The 20,238-nt window shown below is 42.5% G+C and overlaps 2 protein-coding genes across 2 annotated transcripts; one reads left to right on the top strand and one right to left on the bottom strand.

Annotated features, from left to right (window-relative positions):
• The first annotated feature begins 4,681 nt into the window (after positions 1-4,681).
• On the top strand, positions 4,682-7,864 carry LOC103715172 (homeobox-leucine zipper protein HOX3). The gene is made up of 4 exons (XM_017844728.3): positions 4,682-4,822; positions 5,021-5,211; positions 5,511-5,590; positions 7,194-7,864. Exons 1-4 carry the CDS (start codon positions 4,744-4,746, stop codon positions 7,501-7,503), a joined length of 660 nt encoding a protein of 219 aa, XP_017700217.1. The 5' UTR covers positions 4,682-4,743; the 3' UTR covers positions 7,504-7,864.
• Positions 7,865-15,144: 7,280 nt separating this feature from the next.
• Positions 15,145-19,058, bottom strand: LOC103715141 (auxin efflux carrier component 4). The gene is made up of 6 exons (XM_008802676.4): positions 17,156-19,058; positions 16,762-17,086; positions 16,553-16,638; positions 16,022-16,179; positions 15,717-15,793; positions 15,145-15,624 (listed from the first exon to the last, which is right to left on the bottom strand). Exons 1-6 carry the CDS (start codon positions 18,387-18,389, stop codon positions 15,558-15,560), a joined length of 1,947 nt encoding a protein of 648 aa, XP_008800898.1. The 5' UTR covers positions 18,390-19,058; the 3' UTR covers positions 15,145-15,557.
• Positions 19,059-20,238: the final 1,180 nt, after the last annotated feature.

The following is a 20,238-nucleotide window of genomic DNA, read 5'->3' as shown; positions in this document are numbered from 1 at the left end:
GTGTAGCTGATAACACTACATTTACATTTTTGGTTTAGTTGAAAGATAAAATATACTTGGCCTATTTTGTTTAAGTGAATTTTTTAAACTTAGGTTGGCTGCTCAGTTCCAATGCAATGCAACCGATCCCCAATCATCCAAAGTTTGACCGGAGTAGGGGGATTAGTGGCCCAACCTACAAAAGTGTAGTGTTTAATGTGTATCCTCGAAATAACTCTTTTTCCTCAAATGTTCTTTTGTTTCCAAACAAAATCTATGAGTTTATACATAAAATTAGATTAATTAATCTCAAGTTCATATTTACATGGTGCAAGTTAAACTTACAAATGATGTGTTAATTTAGTGGGATCTATTGGCACCTCTAGAATTATCGTAGCAAAAGATTTAGCACAAAGATGCAATTTGTGGAAGACCTAATATCCTTGATGCTAATTATGATGCAGGAGTATTGCTGGAATATAACTGAGAGTAGATCAAATTCAATTAGAGCACAAGGTACCTCGAACTTTGTATGACTTAAAATTTGAATCTAGATATTGTTCAACTTGGATAATATTGATTCAAATTGCATTTAAGATTTTCTCCATCAATTTTTTAAATATTTTGGTCAAATCGAATCAAAAAAGACCGTACACAAACCATGAAGAATATATACATATTTATTCATATAAACTAAAAAATAACAATTAAATAATATACAAAATAAATTGATGATAATTAATTACATGAAGCTTTGAGTAAGCAAACATTTCTTATTTAAATTTAAGTAGAATCATAAGAAAAGGCACGGTATATTTTTCTATGGATTATTGTGAATTTGAATTGGACTACTTAATGATCCATATACGTAATTACGTATTTATCATTCAAATTCTTATCCAAATTCATTTGATTTGTATCGGGCCAAATCAATCCATTTTTTTCCGTTTACTTGCTGGCCAGGCGCGGGCCAGGTTTTACTTCCAGACCGAATCATTTCACTTTTAAGAAGCTTCAGGATTTGACGACACTTAGAAGCAACAAATAAATGACAATTGATATGATTTGAGATTTGAGGCGTATCTGAAAAGACGAGAGGCCAGTTGGTTCCCCGTCCATCCAAACGGTTTCAAGGTCGTCTCCCTTTGAGACGGGGAAGGCGTCGCCATCTCCTTTTCCCCAGATGCCCCTCCTCAATTCACGAGAGGCACTTGGCCTTGAAAGGTCCAATGGCCAAAATCTCACTCCTGATCCACATATTAAGTCATCAATCCAGTCAAATGTATTACCACGTGAAATCCAAAAATTAAAAGTCTCGTTTGGCTCCTAAAAATATTTTTTTAAAAAAATTAATATCTAAATATATAATCCAAGCTTTTGATCATAGACATATTCTGAATCATCTTTATATTTGATTGGACATTTATTTATTTATTTTTTTCTTAGAAAATAATGAGAAGAAGGGAGGAAGGGACAAGCCCATCCCTGCATAGCAACCCCCACTAACCCCCGCCCCGCCATGAGAATATTCGATGCGGGCAGAAATGGCCGTGTGCTGAGCACTATGATCGATTTTACTCATACCCTCCTCACCCATAAGCCCGGTTCAGCTATCCCTCTGGAGTCTGGCTCGAGTCCCACGTGTGAGTACGTCACACCTAGCACCACCCCGGCTATTAGAGGTTCAAGAAGCATTCCTATGCCTCATGTCTAAACAGTGGCCGAAGCCACATTTTAATCAACGCCGCAATGATTCGAACTTGGGACCATGAGAATAGAAATTCCATCCAGTACCACTAGGCTACCATCTTGGTGGTAAAATATAATATATAAAACTTGTGTAAAAGCAAAAAAATTCTATTTAAAAGCTCGAATATTTTTTTAAAAAAATTATCTTAATTTTTAATTTGATCAAATATAAAATATTTTTTTAATTTTTGTTAAATATATGTGTGTATATATATATATATTAAGAATCAAATTAGTTCTAGAAAAATTATCTCATTCCAATGACACTTGTACAGCTGTTGTTTGGATGGTCTATAGAAAATGGTCGCTGACGAGTTCATCGTCATCTCGTCCACAAATTCCCCCCGCTCCCGGAATCTAGTTATAAAATTTGATAAAAGATTAAATCATTCAATGTGACAATACAGGGGAACATTTCGAAGTTACGTTGCTCGGTTTACAAGGAGGCAGATCGTTTTCAATATTTGAAGATAAATATTAGGCAGTGCAGAATATAAATGCTCCCATTTTTTTCGGTCATAGATATAAATGTCCCTTCAAGCATCGAACAAAGATACGTACATGATAAAAGAGCAGAAGATGATGAATTAAAGCGATACATACTATGGAAATAATTAAAAGAAACCTGCTATTACTATTTTATGAGAGAATGTTGTAGCATTATGTACGTTGCAAGTAGCACTTGCATCAACTACTATTTATTAGGGAGGCTGTTGCAGCATTCAATGTATTATTGAGATCTTTTATGGAGGACAATAAATTTCTTGAAATTATGGACCCTTCATACAGTACTTGAACTAAAAAAGAGATGACATACCTAGCGTACCAGCTACAAGTAATTTTGACAAAAAAAAAACTATAAATAACTATATTTTTACAATGAACTCGTTTGATTTGTTAGAAAAATAATGTCTAAAAAAAATAATTTTAGTATATTTGGTTGATTAAAAAAATTTAAGTGATTTATATTTAGTTGCCCATTTATTTTTCTAAAAAAATTATATAAAATATTTATTATATTTAATAAAAAGAAAAATTATATCTACATATTTTGATAATTTAAAGGTAGTTTTGAAAAAAAAATCGATTCTTAACCAGTGAAAAAATAATTTTTTTATGTTTTCTATATATATTTTTTTATAAAATATAAAAATTTTATTCTTATAAAAATACTATTTTTTCACTTTAACCAAATAGGAGGCCTACTTTTTTTTTTACTTTTGGATTGACCACATTTTTTTCTCTTTTTCTGCGAACCAAACTAGTGCTAGAGATATGCTAACTAAACTCCACGTATATAATAAATCTTGTTAGGGTTGTTGAATGTATAGATCACCCATGTTGATTTCATAGAGGAGTCTTGCATGCAAAACTTTGAAATTATATATTACGAGTTAGATGCCTGGATCATCAGCCAACTTGGATAATTTTATGGAACAAATTAAAGAAATTGTTGAATACCCATCTCAATATATTTGGTTCTAACAGGCAGTAATGGGTTGTGACATATATATACATACATACATACACACACATATACATATATATACATATATATATACATATATACATATATACATATATACATATATACATATGTTGGGGGAAAAAAGGACCACCCCACAAGTATAATTAAAGCACCCAAATCCAACAGCAAGCCTGACCTCATGCAGGCCGAGCCGAGCTCATGAGGTCAAGCTTAAAAGGCCGAGCTCATGCAGACCGAGCTCGTGCAGGCCGAGCCGAGCATGCAGACCGAACTCGGAAGACCGAGCTCGTGCAGGCCGAGCCCAGAAGGTTGAGCTCATGCAGACTGAGCTCATGCAGGCCGAGCTCAGAAGACCGAGCTCGTCGTCTACATGCTGCAGTCACGCCTTGCAGCAGTCTCACCGTACCATGCTTTGCTTGCCGGCCACGCCACGACAGATCAATCAGGGACTATACCCTGCTACGACTGTAAATAATTAATGCGCATGATCTCTACGGATTTCCGGGTTACTCAAAATCTTAGGCCATCCACAGCAACTCATCGACTCATTCAACTACGTCCGGTCATCCACAACAACTCATTGGCTTCAGTCTCATCCTCTACGGCAACGCATTAATTCAGATGACCACACTCAATCATGACGGTAACTCATTCAATTCGTCCAGTCACATCACAAGTAATTCTGTATTCCTCATATAAAAGGGGAACTTCTTCCTCTTTAAAGGAGGATTCTTCTTCTGGATTCTAATTTTTAGACTCCGATATACAATTCGTTTTCTTATCCAAATCAAGTCCCCCTTTGACTTAAGCATTGGAGGTCGGCGCCGGAAGTCTTGACCACCGGCTGTTTGCAGATCCTTCGGAGGACGCAGCCAGCCGACGTACCGCCACCCGCCACTCTTGCCAGAGCTCCTCTTTTTCAGCCAGCGGTCGTCCTCGATCCAATTTCCAGCAATAATATATATATATATATATTATTCAAAGTCATAGAAAATATTTGAGACACTGGCATGGCCGTGGTCAGCAGCAGGGTAATGTGAAGGAAAGGATTGTTGGAGGACCCGGAGTGCAAGTGTGGGCAGGCAAAAGCAGCGGTGTGGGAGAGCTGGCGAGGTTTTTTTCAACCAATGATTACGGCAGCCGACGTGAGGCCCGACAAGCCGACTCGCCTTCTCCCAACCGGGGGACCTGCCGGCTATTCCCCTGCACTCCGCCATGCGTCCGGACACGTGTCGTTCTCCGGCCCCGTTGCATCCCCTCCCCCTCCATCCCAGACTTTGACGTGACGACTCGAGTCAAACCCCACCTAGGGGACCACACTACTCCTCTCTTTTACTGCGCCCCGCCCTCCCTTCCCCCAATTAAATTATATTAACTATTTTCTTTCATTTTAATACTTCCTTGCCCCTATAAATAAACCCCTCAAAACCCCTCCACCGTCATATTCTTCTTCTTCTTCTTATACTTGTGCCCTTTTTGTTGCTTTCTTCTTTCTCCCTTCTGCTCCTCTTCCTCTGTGTCCTCCGATGGCGGGCTTTGGGGGGAGCGCTTCTGGGCTGGAGCTGACCATCGCTGTCCCTGGGCTAAGAACCTCCACTGGCTATGGTAAGATCGAGGAAATCTCTGGTCTTTTATTTGTTGGATGAGAGGTTTCGTGAGTTTCGTTAAGCCATGTGTTGTTGCATGGTTTTGATATATGAGATGATGATGATGATGATGATCTTAATTTGTACGCTCACTTTGCATGATGATATTTGAGGCCTCTCACCCTCTCTATTTAACTTTCTTTACACGTTTTTGTAGAAGGGGGTGGTTGCAATGTGAGGGAGTTGGACATAAATCAACCCGCTAGTGGTGCTGAGGAGGATTTCCCCATGGGAAGCGTGGAGGAGGAGGAAGAAGGGGGAACCCCCAGGCCGAAGAAGCTCCGCCTATCAAAAGAGCAGTCTCGGCTGCTTGAGGAAAGCTTCAGGCAGAATCACACCCTCAACCCTGTGAGTTCTTATATTATTTATTACATCACAATATAAAGTAATCAGCCCCCTTATATTCCTAGTGTTCTTTTATTTTCTCGCCCCTTAATCGATATATATATTTATATATACAACAATTTCTCTGGTTTTATTTTTATTTTAAATCAGTGGTCCAACATCTTCTCTCGTACTTATGCTTTTATTTATTATTGATTATTGTTGTTTGTAATATTGTAATTAATGTATATATATATTATTCGGTATTTATTGGGTGGTTTATTAATTGGGAAAAAAATTCAATGGTTTGTACGAAACGGCAGAAGCAGAAGGAGGCGTTAGCGATGAAGCTGAAGCTGAGGCCGCGACAAGTGGAGGTGTGGTTTCAGAACCGCAGGGCCAGGTGCGTGAAACCCCTTTCCTTCTCTCTCTCTCTCTCCTCTCTCTCTTTGGGAGGTTTGTTTTCTTATTATTATATGCTTGTTTTGTTTCCTTGTCAGCCGTTGACTTTTCGAGAGACAATGAGTTGTGGAATAGATTTTTTCCGGATTTTTGTCGCAACGTAGATCATTTCATCGAAGAAAGCCAATTAGAAAAGCTTGCCCAAAAACTAATATTGCTAGGTGTAATTTCCATGGTTAAATCTGGTGCGACCTTTTTCTTAACCCGTCGTCACTGACGTGAGAATTTAGTTTATGATAATATTGAGTCGATATAATAACTGAACTTTATTTTGATGCTTTGCTGACCGAAGGTTTAAAATGCCAGGTTGCGTCTGATATATTTTCTGACAATGTCTTTTTTTCCTTTAAAATTTCTGGTCAAGGAGGCTGATCTGTTTAAAATAATAGAGAGGTGATGTAACTTAATATTAAGTTCACATTAGTGGCCACCTTATTATGAAGAACAAGTTGGTAATCCTTGCATGAGATTAGCATGATATGGTTAATACCTTCAAATAGTGCTTGACATTTAGTATGCGTTCACCATGGGTCTGATGGTGCAAAGCAGTAGTTCTCTGCCTCCTGGTTAGGATGGTTTGGCATAAACCTTGGAAAGCCGAGACCGTGTGTCCAATTCCCTATTAAGTGGTCGAGCACCATTACGATGCAACTGATATTATTTGTTTGGCTCGCAGTATTAGCACTCCAGGTTTGAAATCGAAGTAATGAGAAATTACGTTTAGAAGTTAATGTGGATAGCATGTAAAGGTCGTCAAGAGTAGGAAAGGCATGGTTTAAGATGACAATTGGGTATAAATCCTCATACTTGGGTCATGGTTTTGCAAATGCAATGCAGGAGCTTCATTTATGTTTTGAGTCCTTGCTAGTTCCACGCAAGGCACCATGTCGTCCACCATTTGCATTTTGTGATAACTAGGGATACGTTGGAGCTGAGCTAGAACGAGCTTAAATCCGACCGAGCTTGCTTGAAGTAGCTTCAAGCTGAAATTTAGGATCATGCTTGATTCATTTCCTAGTTGATCGAGCCTGATTGAGCTTACTTTTGAGCCTAGCTGAGCATAAGCTTATTTCAAACAGTTTGATATACCCTTAAACCGTTCCTGACTCGATTTTTAGTCAGGTAGTACGTACTCAAGCTCAAATTGATTTTGGTAGTGCAAAAAATAAAAAGATTTGCCCATAGAGCTCAAGAACCTCTGGAATTTCATATTTGTTTACCTCTCAGAAATGGAAAGATGCAAGGTGATAGGTAGGCAGAACTCATCAGCTTCGGTAACCTTCATCAACTTCATGTCCTCAATTTCAGTTGGGAGATCTCATTCTCTTCTCAAGATGTCCGAGGCGTGTACCTCAAAAGGACTGCGTAACACTCACTTGTCCGGAGAGGCAAAAAAAAAAAAAAACCCAGAAAAATCCAATTCCAGAATTTTAGGAATCTAATGATTTTTCTTTGCACAACTGAACAGCAAACTATATGAAAGTATAATGCATTCTCTGAAAAAATTACGAGGTAGCGATGCTTTGTTCTGATTGGTGACACAGGACGAAGCTGAAGCAGACGGAGATGGAGTGCGAGTACCTGAAGCGGTGCTTCGGCTCGCTGACGGAGGAGAACCGCCGTCTCCAGCGTGAGGTGGAGGAACTGCGGGCCTTGCGGGTGGCTCCGCCTACCATCCTCTCCCCTCACACCCGCCAGCCCATGCCTGCCTCCGCCCTCACCATGTGCCCTCGCTGCGAGCGTCTTACCTCGACTCCCCGCGCCGTCGCTGCCTCCGCCGCCACCGCCACCACCAGCTTGCCGTCAGCCTTCCCTTTCCGCCCCCGCCGCCATCCCTCCTCCGCTGCCTGTTAGCTATGCGCATGCTGCATGTGAGGACCAGAAGATGAACTCCTGAACTTCTAAATCTTTGTCATAAATTTTGTAAATGGAAGATTTTTTTTTTTTTTTTTTGGGTCTTTTGGTGCAAAAGGCAAGTAGTTACGCTATTCTCTGGAAAAAGGGCCAGGCTTGGGCCTGGAAATTTAAACCCAGTCGACTTTTGGGCCTAGAAGTTTTGTGGAGCCCAATTCCGAGCATGACGCACCCCGAAAGTTTTGTGTCGGGCTCAGGCCTGGTTCTTTTGGGCCAGGTCTGGCTCAGACTTAAGTCCAAACCTTGAGCCCCGGGCCTGGATCCTACGAGGTACAACCGTACAACGCTGTTCATCAACACTCCGAAGAAAGAGTCGAGCAACAATTTGCAAAAGATTTTGTTATTTAAATAGTCTATATATAATAAACATGGATTATTAAATAATGTAAATTTAACTAAAGAGTTGCATTCAGGATCATATTAGCCAAATGACAAATAACAAGACGCACATTCTAGAATTGATGTGATATCCAAGCCTCAATTGTGATAGCCAAATCACAAATAAACTTAGGAGTCTTGGGTTTCGAAAATCCAGATTTTGAGAAAAAATAATTTACAGTTTTTTATAAAATTATGAATTCTAAAAATCGATTGATCTAGTATTTTCTATTTTCTATACCAGGATTAGTTAATTATTACTTCTTTATTATACATGTTTTCCTACATACATGCCTCAAGATATATTATATATTTTTTATAAATTTTGATGATAACTGTGGTCCATCACGTTGGGAATCTATAATTTTTACAAAATCTGGATCTTTTAATTGGTTACAATGTTGGGATTCCTTTAATGTGTTAGTACTACTAAGCGCTATTTTTTTTTTTTAATATTTCTTATGTATTTCCTCTTCTTTTTAGGAAATGCTAAAATGGTTGACAACCCTAAAGAAACAAGATTAGTTTGCATGAAAGGTTATACCTAAGCGCATAGTAACCATGATTCATTACTCAAGTGCTAATGTTGTTTCTTTAGGTTGTCCTTGAGTGTTGATTGTTTAAATTATTCCTTGTATGTTTCCTTTCTTATTGATGTTCATGCTTTAGATCCAAAGAATTTATGCTTGCTGCTCGAGATGACAACTACAAATTTGGACATTCCCATTAAATTGTTTTTATAAGCTTATACCCACAATGATATAATTTTATCTGCATCTTCCCATCATGATGTTGATATATGGAAATGGACACTGTCCAATGTAGACAGAGACTTTGTGGCTCTTACTACGGATTTGTTAACAATACCAATTAATACAAATGGCCTTCCTGAAGTATGTCTCCTCTACAACCTTCGTATGAACTAATTATATTTGGAAAACTAGACAAACCTTTTGAGGCTGTCTTAAGTCAAGTCTCGTTCAAGTCATTACGGTGATTGGTTCTCTTTGGGAAACAAGATTTCACCCATATTGTTTTAGCTAATGATAGTTTGTTGTTTATTCACATTGTATATTTGGAGACAATTTGTTGTCGCCCTCTTGAAGCTTTACTTTAAATGTGTTAACTAAGCACATCTCTAGCGATATAAAGGCAGCAATATTTCTATACATATTCCAAAGGGAATATGTAATCTAGTCTCAAGGATATTTGGAAGAAATGTCAAGTATTCGCTTGCATCAGCTTCAGTTGCTTGCATCAGCTTCAGTTGCTTCGATATCATTTCGGTAGGGGTAAAGGCAATGTGTTCGCCGGCCTAGCTACTTCTTTTTTTTATTTTTTGGCTAAGGCGGATGAATCATACATGAATATTATGGATGCACCCAATAAAGTCAAAAAACAGAATGCCTTGGAGTGCCAAGGGCAACTCTCCGTCACCAGCCCACAGAATGTTACCGGAGTAGTTGGCTGCATAAGAAGCCACCCAATTTGCAGCTCCATTAGCTTCACTGAATACATGCTTAGCCTGAAAAGCTTCGTCATCTCTCACCATAGCCCAGATATCTCGCAGCAATGGGTGGGCGTAACCGTTGCCCCTACAGAATCCAACTTATGACAGTGGCCGAGTCTCCTTCCAGGACAATGGAACTAGCCTGTAGGACTTACCGGGCATGACGAAGGCCCGCCCAAGCAACCCACAGCTCCGCACCCGAAACCGATGTGTCGAAGAGTTGTAGGTTTTTCTAGGCTTCTTTTATGGAAGCCCACAAATTATACCCGAAGAAAGCTAGATTGCTGCATGGCACTGCTTTTAGATCCCCAGGGGCTGAAATATGGCCCATACAAGAGAAGGTGGTCAAATGTGGTCTATATTGGATTTTGATGGAACTTTTTAAGACCTAAATAGGCCCAATAATGTTTGTAGTTAGGTTGGTCCCCATCTATTTAGGCCACATAAGCTCAAGATTTTCAAGCAAGTTTGAGTATGAGCAATGGTCCAGCCTGATCAAAGTATGAAACTGGGGTTCCTACTGAATCTAAACTTGGATCAAATTCCTAGTTAGGCCAAGGACCGAGCCAAATTGGTGGGTTCATCATCTTTGATCGGATAAGACCTAGGTCTGCTCAAAGTCTTGGGAAGTTTTCATTGTCCAACAATATGATAATACTGTAATATGGTACCAGACTGAATCCAACTGGCACCGTAATAATACTTATTAGTCTTCAGGAGGCCATTTTCGGCTGAAAATAATGCATTAATTCGACCGACCTCGAAGAGTTTGATCTTCTTCTTTGTTTCGTTCAATTTCCCATCATCAAATTAAGGTGGCCTAAAAAATGAGTCGGGCGAACATGCGTCGGTTAATTCCATCAATCTTGAATGGACTAAAGACCTCTTCGGAACCTAATTTAAGGATGTGACTCAAGTGGACAAAACTAGTAGGACCCCGCTGAGGTGATATTGTTGGCTATTGAACTGTACCACACCAAATTGGAGAGGATCCTACCTCTACTTGGAGTTGATGGCGGCCTAACCATTCCATGGGGCATTTACATTGAGGAAATAACATGCAATATGCCACAAGCTCTGTATGTGGGATGGAAATGGATTATTGCCGTCAAATGAGACTTTTCATCACTTGGAAGTCTAATTTGCTTTCAGTAGCAGAATGGATATAGAGCGATAGCGACTCTATCGGACTTTTTGACTTCTTTTTTGTACGTAACTACACCATCATTTTTGGACATCTTTTTGTACACACTGAGTTTCTTACACGCTTTTTTTTTTTTTTACTTTTTATTTCTTTTTAATTCTTCTAATCCTTATCAAGTTTCACCTTCGAGTGCACTAATTATTGGTTAGATCACATCCAACCCCTGAGCTGATGGTCTAGTCCAACCACAAAGCATTACACATAAATGCATGCGTCTTGCATACCTTTTCTATTTTGTCCGGCTTTATGTGTGTGAGCTTTATTTCTTACAGATAGCGACTTAAATTGTGAGTGTTCCCGCTTTGGAGAGCAGCCCACCTGTGAAAGGGAACTCAGCCATGGGTTTCTGGCTCTCACGCTTTTGTCTGATGGACCTAGGAAGAAGGTGGCTTCTTTTTTTATCGATCCTTAGCCAGTACTTTTTATCGGACTCCAAGCTCCACAATGTTAACCATCATAGAAGAAACTAAGGGTGGAAGGCTTTCACTTCAGCACGGAGCATGCCGGTCCCCATCCACACAATGCCTGTCCTTGTCATCCCTTAAATCGTTCCTACCCTGTATATGGATCAGCTGCCATGGTTTTGATATATAATAGCTACCACAGTAGTTATGGAGGTGATTACTATTACAACAGTGTTGTGTAAAGAAATATATGGCAGTTAGTATGTTTGTTGATGAGCTAGTTTGGACTGTCAAAAAGAAATACTAGAAAACTGTTGTAGGATAAGAGAATTAGAAGGATGAGAAAGGTTAGCAAATTTATGAATTAGTTCTATATTCATTCTCTCTTTGTATTCGAATCGATTTAATTAGTACCATCTGGTGAGTCGCCTGTATTTAAAAAGTATGCAACTGGGGACTCGACAACGTTGTTGTTTTAGTTAAGACTTGAATGATTTTCGATAAAAGTATTGTGCTTCAGTTCGATCGGTCATGGATAGATATGGTGCAGTTTATTAGAGCTTGGTAGCTTGCCTTCACAGGCATTTCTACAACCATACTGAAAAGATCATCTTCTCTTTTCTAATTCCTTATCCATCACAAACTTAATTCTTGACTATCCTTGCTTTATTCACCAACTTCATTTGATTCTACATAGTACTCTTGTCGTGGAAAATAACTTTGTAGACCCTATAGGACAGATCTGTAAAACCTTTCATGTCTAAGTTGTTTTAACTAGATTAGTACATCATATAGGCCCTCTCAAGATTTAAGAAAATTGAACAAAAATATTTTGCATCGTGCTTGTGTACTCTGCAAGCATTCTTTATAGTTTTGAGATTTTTTTTTGGGGGGTTCAAGTGTTAACTATATTATCGGGAAACTTCTTATCATGTTGTATTAAATGATAAACTCTAAGAATCACCTTTTTAAGGTTCTTAAAAACATCATAAAACAAATAAAAGTTTCACGTTATATGATGATAATGGTATCTGTGAAAGCATATATATATATACCTGATTTCCTATTTCTGCTTCTTAATATTAATTGGAATTTACTTCAATCTTTTCCTCAGTTGACCTTCAAAGCAACCATGATATGTGTAGAGGATTGGGTTAAAATACTTTTCTCCTTACAACAAGCATGCAATTAATCGCACCAACTAGTTGGAGGGATCAAAGAGAACTTACCGGCGAAATACTTTTGCAAGTATCATGATATTTGCTTGATTGATGGAAAAGTCTAACAATTTCCTTGTAAGCATGTCTATTATAATAAAAAGAGATCCTAAATTATTTTTTAGCTTAATTAGCTCCTAAAGTGCGATCTTCGATCGATATATAATATAGATAGGGTGGTTAGATAAAACAAATTTAGTTATCCATTCGAAGATTTCTTAAACACAATAATCTACTTGATAGTGAATGCACTTCGAGGAGATTCATGTGCGCAAAATTTCTTCTTGAAGGGCCAAAACATGTCTAATTGGTTGAAATAACCAAGAAAAAGGTTGGAAATATATACAAATATTCTTCATCGAAAAATCCGTGATTGCTCCTCTTCAACGGCCCTCGACCAACCAAAAACCGACACCTCAAGCAAATCCCTTGCTTCCATGATCCACCATGGCGTATGTTCCCCTCCATTCCTACAACAATGACAGAATCAAAGCCAAAGGAACGGGGATTAAGAAGACAAGTGACCCAAGGAGACACCACGCCATATTTCCCGGGAAATATTGTATGAAGCCCAAGACATCTGCTGTGGCTTCAAACATACTTCAGCAATTATATTTAAGCGAAGGCCAGAATACAAATAGCGAACTGTTGCTCCCCAAAACCGGCCTGAAAAGAAGAGCAAATCCCATCGAGATAAACCCAAAGAAAGAGGAAAGAACTGTGGCTGAATGATCCGTCAACTTTGTCGACATGGAAGAATGTTGCATGCATGGCCCCTTCACGTGCCCCCAAGCCTTGGCCTATTCGCCGGGCCCACGTGTACTTGCCTGGGCGGTGGACCCAGGATCAGGGACCGCACGAGGATGATCAGACGGCTGCGACCGTTGATGGCTCGTGGACGAGAGGAACGGGTGACCTGACCGGCATGTGGGGCGGGAGCATGGGACGGCGTGAGAAAGCGAAGTCCGAGACCGCACGTTCTCTAGCTCTCACCTCGTTGAGTTCTCTTTGCTCTTCTTTTTTCGTATGTTCAAAGCTTTGAATGGATTGAAGTTTGTGCAGTGAGAGTTGGGAGGGGGCCAAGTTTGAGACGAATTCTTAGGCTGCTGCTTAATTTGCGAGCTAAGGTTCTCTCCATTTCTTGAAAGAATTAGGAAGTTCATCATTGATTTCATCAAATTCTAACTTCTTATTGTATTATCACACCAATTGATCATATCAAATCAATGGTAGATGCGTAAACTGTGTAGAGTAGAGAATGTACTCTACTTCTTAAACTGTATAGAGTAGAGCAAGTTGGTCCCATGATCTACTCAATTTCTTGCAATTTATTGCTAGAATCTTCATACGTGGATTTCAGTGGGTGGATACCAGACCTTTCAGCTATTACACAGAGTAACAAAGATCTAAATTTCGGCTTTAAGAATTCAGCTTTATTTGTTGAAGTGACTGAAGGTTGTTTCCGTGGCATCTTGCCACATTTTGCCACTTAGTGGGTCTAGATAGATAGATTGGTCAATGGTTCATGTCCAATCTTTTTTTTTTTTACACTTTTTGCTAATTCGGATCTTGAGGATTTTCCTGTCAAGTCGAGTAGGGGTGCTACTGATTGGCTATAGACCAATTATTTTTCAACACTTAATTTTCAAAAAAATTAAATTCTATCAGATCTATCATTGGCTAGAACTATGCTTGAGATTTTTGATCATTGATCAGATGCAAACTATGGACCAGATCTTCATGGATCAAGCCTAACGAGTCTAGCAAAATTAAACTTGACCTGGTCCTACTTAAAAAGAAAAGAAATCTGCTCATAAAATGTAGATTTACTTGACCAAAAAGCTGACTTGACCTTGTTATGTTATGTGTGACAAACACAGATGCTACTATACATTCCTCAAGTGCTAAGCTGAATTTGCAATGCCCCGACTTGGACTCGGCACGAACACATTATTATTGTTTACATCTGATGATTTTAAAAATGATTTCATTAAGAATGTCTCAGTTTCAATATCTTGGCCAACGAATTACCACAAATGAGAGAGATTTCTGAAGCAGTTTGCTCGGAGAAGAGGAGAATTATCAGACTCATTAAGAGCTTGCAATGGTTTCCCACCCACTTCTTCCTCACTATTTGAAGAAATAGAGCAGGTTTCCAACACCAAACCTTCCTATAACTTCTTGTATGCTTGCTCCCTGCCAAATTTTACAACAATAAGAATGAGATTAAACCCCCTACGCTGAAGTCCATCATCAGAGGAGGTGAATATGGCCCGAATTCGGGCATGCAACAAAGGAAGAACACGCCATAATTTTGTGAGGTCCAGCGAAGACAAGGATTCATCACCGACCGTTCGATCGCGACCGGTTGTTGCGCGAACCCTGAGGTCCACCTTGTCCGCACGATGCCTTCCCCCTCACGGCGAGCCAGCATCAATGCACGTCAGCACAGTGGACCCTAATTGCGATAAGATGGGTTTAATTTTGTTCCGACCGGCTCGCGCGAAGGGTACGGGACCGCCAAATTTGACGATTAGCGCTACAGGCATCCAATCAGCGATCTCCTGCTTTAATTGTCGGGGCCCACTATTCGCTGCGACGTGTCGTGATCTAGCGGTCCCAGGAGATGCTTCTAAATAAGACTCTCGGTCGGGCTCTGATCAAATTCAGAAACTATATAGTGGACAAGAAGAAGGGTCCAATTTAGCGTGTTCCACCGTCCAATGGGGGATCGAACAGTGACCGTCCGATCAATGAACGTATTCGATAATTCTTACGACAGAGGATGTACAAGAACAGTGGGACGCCTGAAAGCCGGGATTCTCTCCCCAGTTGACAGAACGCAAGAGAGAGAGAGAGAGAGAGAGAGAGAGTACGAATTTTTCCGTATTTTTTGTGATTTTCATAAAGGACGGCTGTCGTCTTTGATGCCAAACAAGACCTTTCCCCATTTTGAGAAAGACTCCTTTTCACTACACTAGAAATAGAGCGAAAAAGTAAAGAAGTCTTAAGAAAGAGAAAAAAAAGGGAAAGAGATCGCAGAAGGCGAATATTTTAAAATAAAAAGAAAGAGAAGATTGAACTCTTCTATTTTCCTTTTTACAGAACGAACAATTCGAGCTTCTCTTTTGCTGCAAAATAATTCGCCTTCTTCATGCCGTCCTCCTGAATTTCTCGGTCGTCGGACCCACCATGCGCCGGCGAACAATCCATCATCACGGATTTCCTTCCACTTTCCGTCGCAGCAATATGATGATTCCTTCGCCTCGTTTCAAACGGAGTCATAATCCCAGGATAATGTAGTAGACCAATGTGATCGGAAGAGCTATCAGCATTCCAAAAATAACTCTGCGGCCCAAAGTATTAACAAACAAAAATCAGCAAATATTTTTCAAATAAATATAAATATTATTTTTTTTCTTTTATTTTAATATACTTACGCAGTGCTTAGAATGGCAGGATGGACGCCATACTCTTTCGCGAACACGAAGGGGACGATGCCTTGGGGAAGGGCCGCCTGTCATTATACAAACCGAACAACAATGTTAGATTAACGTCATCAATTCAGAGATCCCGCCGACTTGGTTGTCAGAACGTGATCTCGCGGCGGCGGCGGCGAAGCGACGGGTCGCCCAGTTCCTGTCCGTCAGCTGTTCGTTTGTCCACTGTAGCGACCCTTATTTGACCGCTGGGAATTCGACACGTATACTATATAATGTACGTGTGCCAGCCATTCGAAATGTACCTGTACGATGGCCACGTGGAGGAGGACGCCACGGAGGCCGACGGCGATGGAGGCGGCGGCCATGACCGCCGGACCGGTGAGGAACCGGACGGCCATCGCGAACGTCGCCGCCGAGTTCCCGCACGGGATGAGCTTCGGCTGCAGCGCCATGAACAACCCTGCCACAAACACCACCCAACACCCATCATTCCACCCAGAAGCAAACCCACACACCCTTGGACCCCACCCCCACACCCCTATAGCTGGATGGGCCCGACAAATGTTGTTCCTCTTCATCTTATTATTATTATTATTATCAGTAGAAGAAAAACACCATCGTAGTAAATTCCATGCTCCGATCCATTCGCCATTATTTCGGGTAGGGACCAAAGGAAGCAAGGATCGAGGAGTAGAGGACGAGCAACACCTCCTTGGGCCCCACCCCTTGACGGACAAACCGGGACCGGTTTCCGAATTTAAATAAAAACACAAATATACGGCTTATTGTAGAATAAAAAGGATCCGTATTTCTGGTACACCATCAGAACCCACCTAAGCTGAACATGGCCATCCCCAGCCCGGCGTCGGATAGTATAGAGATCGACTTTTCTATTATTTTCGGCATCGATATGTGCCACCTGTACCCATAACAGCATAAAGAAATCGGAAGAAAGAATTCGTCAATTAATTAAGCAGCTAAAAATACGGCAGGAGTAAGAATAGAAAAAAAACAGAGACAAACAGTTAGCTGGGAGACGGACCGGAAGGCGACGAGGGACCAGATGAGGCCGATGAGGCTGGAGTAGGTGTTGGGGTTGCGGATAAGCTTGCGCCACACCATGATGAGGATCAGACGGGTCATGACGCTCGCCGGGGGCATCACGTGGTGGGTGTGCTTGCCGCTGTCGAGCGGCCCGCCGCCGCCCTTCAGGTCGAGATCCGCCGTCGAGCTCGAACCCAGCTTCGATAACCCCTCCGGCCCGTTTTCCTTGTCTTTCTCCTCTACATCTTCTAATCCCTTCCCTCCTCCGAAGCTCATATCCTCTGCTGCACCTCCGTAATCCTCAACCTCCGGTATCGCCGCTCCTTTAAATTGAAATAAAATTAAAATGAAATCTTGATAAATATAGATTTGTTCAATATTGCGAAAGTTACCTTTGGTTACGCCGTGTTGGGGGAGATCGGTGGGGACGAGCATCCGGATCTCCTTGGCGCCACCGTGGTCCGGCCGGCCGTCGAGGTCCGGGGCGGCGAACTCCGCGCCGCCGAACACATGCAGACCGCCGACCTCCGACACCGGCGACGCGCTCGAGCTCCACACGAACATGTGGAGCTCCTTCGCGTCGTGTTGCGCTGCCCCGTTCTGCGGCTGCTGCGTCGCAGCAGCGGCCGCCGGTGGGGTCGGATTGGTGGCGTTGTTTTTCTTTGTCGCGGCGGCGGAGGCGGAGGAGATTTCGGGGTTGGGAGCGGGGTAATGCCCGAAGCGCGGCGATCCGGCGGCGGCGCCGCCGTCGTCGAAGTTAGAGGGGCGGGGGGTGGGGCCGTGGGAGGATTGGAGGGAGTAGAGGTCGGCGGGGCCGAAGTTGGAGGGGCGGAGGGGGGGCGGGGCGCCGCCGACCATGGCGAAGAAGTCGGAGTGGTTAAAGTTCGAACCCCTCGGAGTAGGATTCCGGGAGGAGCTCAGGGAGTAGATCTCGGCTCCGGTGAGGTTGGAGGGGCGCGGCGTCATGGCCATGGAGACGGAGCGGCGGGAGGCGTTGGAGCGGCGGACGGTGACGTGGATCTTGCCGTCGCCGCCGACGTCGGCGTTGGCCTGGAGGAGGTCGCGGCCGCCGTCGAGGGAGACGACGTCGGAGTCGACGCGGAAGGAGACGATGGAGGCGGCGGTGTCGGGGAACTGGTCGGCGATGAGGAGGCGGGCGGCGCGGTACTCGAAGAGAAAGAGGAGTAGGGTGTACCAGATGATACACTGGAGAACGACGATCTGGACCATGAGCGAGCCGGAGTAGGTGCCGTACATGGCGATGAGGAGGGGGATTCCCATGACGAGGGTGTTGGGGAGGGTGGCGAGGGAGAAGACGGTGATGGCCCAGTCGAGGGAGCCGCGGGAAGAGAGGCGGGCCCAGGCGGCGAGGGCGGCGAGGACGATGAGCTTCTGGAGGGTGTCGGCGGCGATGAAGCGGAAGTTCATGGCGTAGGGGTCGTTGGTGGAGATGAAGTGAAAGGAGAGGAGGGGGACGGCGAAGATGGCGACGAAGCGGTTGATGCCGGAGCACTGGTCGGGGGAGAAGATCCCCCACCACCGCACCGACCCGTAGGCCAGGATCATTGCCACGTACAGCGGCACCACCGCTGTCAGCACCGTGTACAGGTCGTGCCACGTGATCATCGCCCCTGCCTTTTTTTTTCCTTTTTACTCCTTCGCCGCCGTATCGGGTGGTGGTGGTGGTGCTATCGGCAGTTGGAGCAGTGGCATGCGGTGGGCAATTCGGCGATGTTCGAGTGGTGGTGCGGCAGAAATGGAGCCGTCTGGAATTTGGAGGAGTCGTACTACTTTGCTCTGATACGAGGGAGTGAAGCTTTGGGGAATTTTTGGGGTGTTTTGTTTATGGGGTGGGAAGTTTCGTTTTTAGTGCCGGAAACGGGAAGCGGAAGGTAAGCAAGCGTGCCCAAAGCTATCGATCCCCCCCGGTTGCCGGCTATTTATACACCCGGAGGAGAGCAGCAACAGTCACGGAAACTTTCGCTTGTGCTTGGAGTCGGAGTTACGGAGGGAGAAAGAGTCAATTGCGTCGAACAGCAAACAGCCATCTATCATCCATGTTGAGTTGGGCTTCCCTCTCGCAGCTATCTCGAGTTAGACAAAGATCTAGCTTCAATCTAAGGTGAGATTCTTATGCCATGTCAGATAGCTAGATTTAATTAAAAGAAGTGTACGTCTCACTAGGAAATGTCCCAAGGATACTCTAAAATTCCAATGCCGTGTCAACACTTCAACGGAGGCTGGCCAGTTTATAATCTTAGCAATTTCAAGTTTTCCTCTAGTCCATTGAAGCGTAACGTAATACAACGCCTTCTGGACCGCAAAGCAGGTCAATGCTTCCTGCCAAATTGTGCTACCTTAAAAGTTTGAGTACATTGTATGATATTGTTAATGTCTCACGCTCGTTGTCACATCTCCTACTTTATGTAACACAAATGGCACTTTCTTGGCTTCTTGCAATGCATCCGAATTCGATTGCTGCAAGGTACATTGTGGCCTTGCACTTGAGCTTTGCCAGCATTACATCTGGAAGTGGTAGAAAAAGGCATGATTGATACTCTTAGCTCACTACGAACCACAGAGTTTTGTCCTTTCACATACCGTCAAATCAATTCAAGGAGTATATTTTGTTGAGCTGGGTAAAGAAGTTTTTTAACCAAGAAGATTGGAATAAGAAGAAGCTAAAGTGGTGGAGCTCTCTGCATGGGGTGCAATCTTTTTTCCTCCGGCATCTGTTGGACCATAACAGGCCTTTCTTGCACTCTGTGGCAGTGTGATTCACATCCCATTTTCACGTGTTTATGCGATCGATATGAAGCTTTCTTCCACTAGGAACTGTTAGAGGGTCAAAGCACTGCATTTCTTTTGGACAACGCTAGCTTTTGTGTCTCAAGCCAATCTATCTTTGTTGATGGATGATCCATAGGCAAGAGTGGGGTAACTTAAAAAGATGGGCTTGGTACGAGAGACGGCTTTCATAGGGATAATCCTTTCAATCCTTGTCGCCTTCCTCATGCCGTCTGCTTGCTCTCACATGCTTGGGCGTCTTTTGGATGTCTTCACCTGCTTTGCTTTTCACCAGTGGGAGATTGGTGCATTTGCAGGAGCTGGTCCACTAACTTTTTAGTAAATAGGTTGAGAGCTCCTTCGGCATTGAATTCTCTCTCTCTTTTTGGGACATATGTGTGAGTAACATATGACAGTTTGTAGACAGGAATCTGAATTATTTGTATTGCAAACTCTGTGAGCATGCCATGTAGTAAAAACTCAGATTGTTTGCGTTCATTTTTATGTACTGTCGAAGACTTCCAATGGAATTCACTATGTAATATCCAATGCATGAGGGTGTTAATTGGAGATATGGAACTTGGGCTGATGCAAAGCGGGCAAGGAAGAATACTTCTATTCTTTTTTCTTCTTTATACGACAGATATGTGATCTTTTAGACATTCCAAACATATGAAAGATGATTTAT

The sequence above is a fragment of the Phoenix dactylifera genome, chromosome 11 (assembly GCF_009389715.1).
Source record: "Phoenix dactylifera cultivar Barhee BC4 chromosome 11, palm_55x_up_171113_PBpolish2nd_filt_p, whole genome shotgun sequence".
Classification (NCBI taxonomy): domain Eukaryota; kingdom Viridiplantae; phylum Streptophyta; class Magnoliopsida; order Arecales; family Arecaceae; genus Phoenix; species Phoenix dactylifera.
The sequence above is the reverse complement of the archived record's forward strand: the minus strand, read 5'-3'. Positions and strand labels throughout refer to the sequence as shown.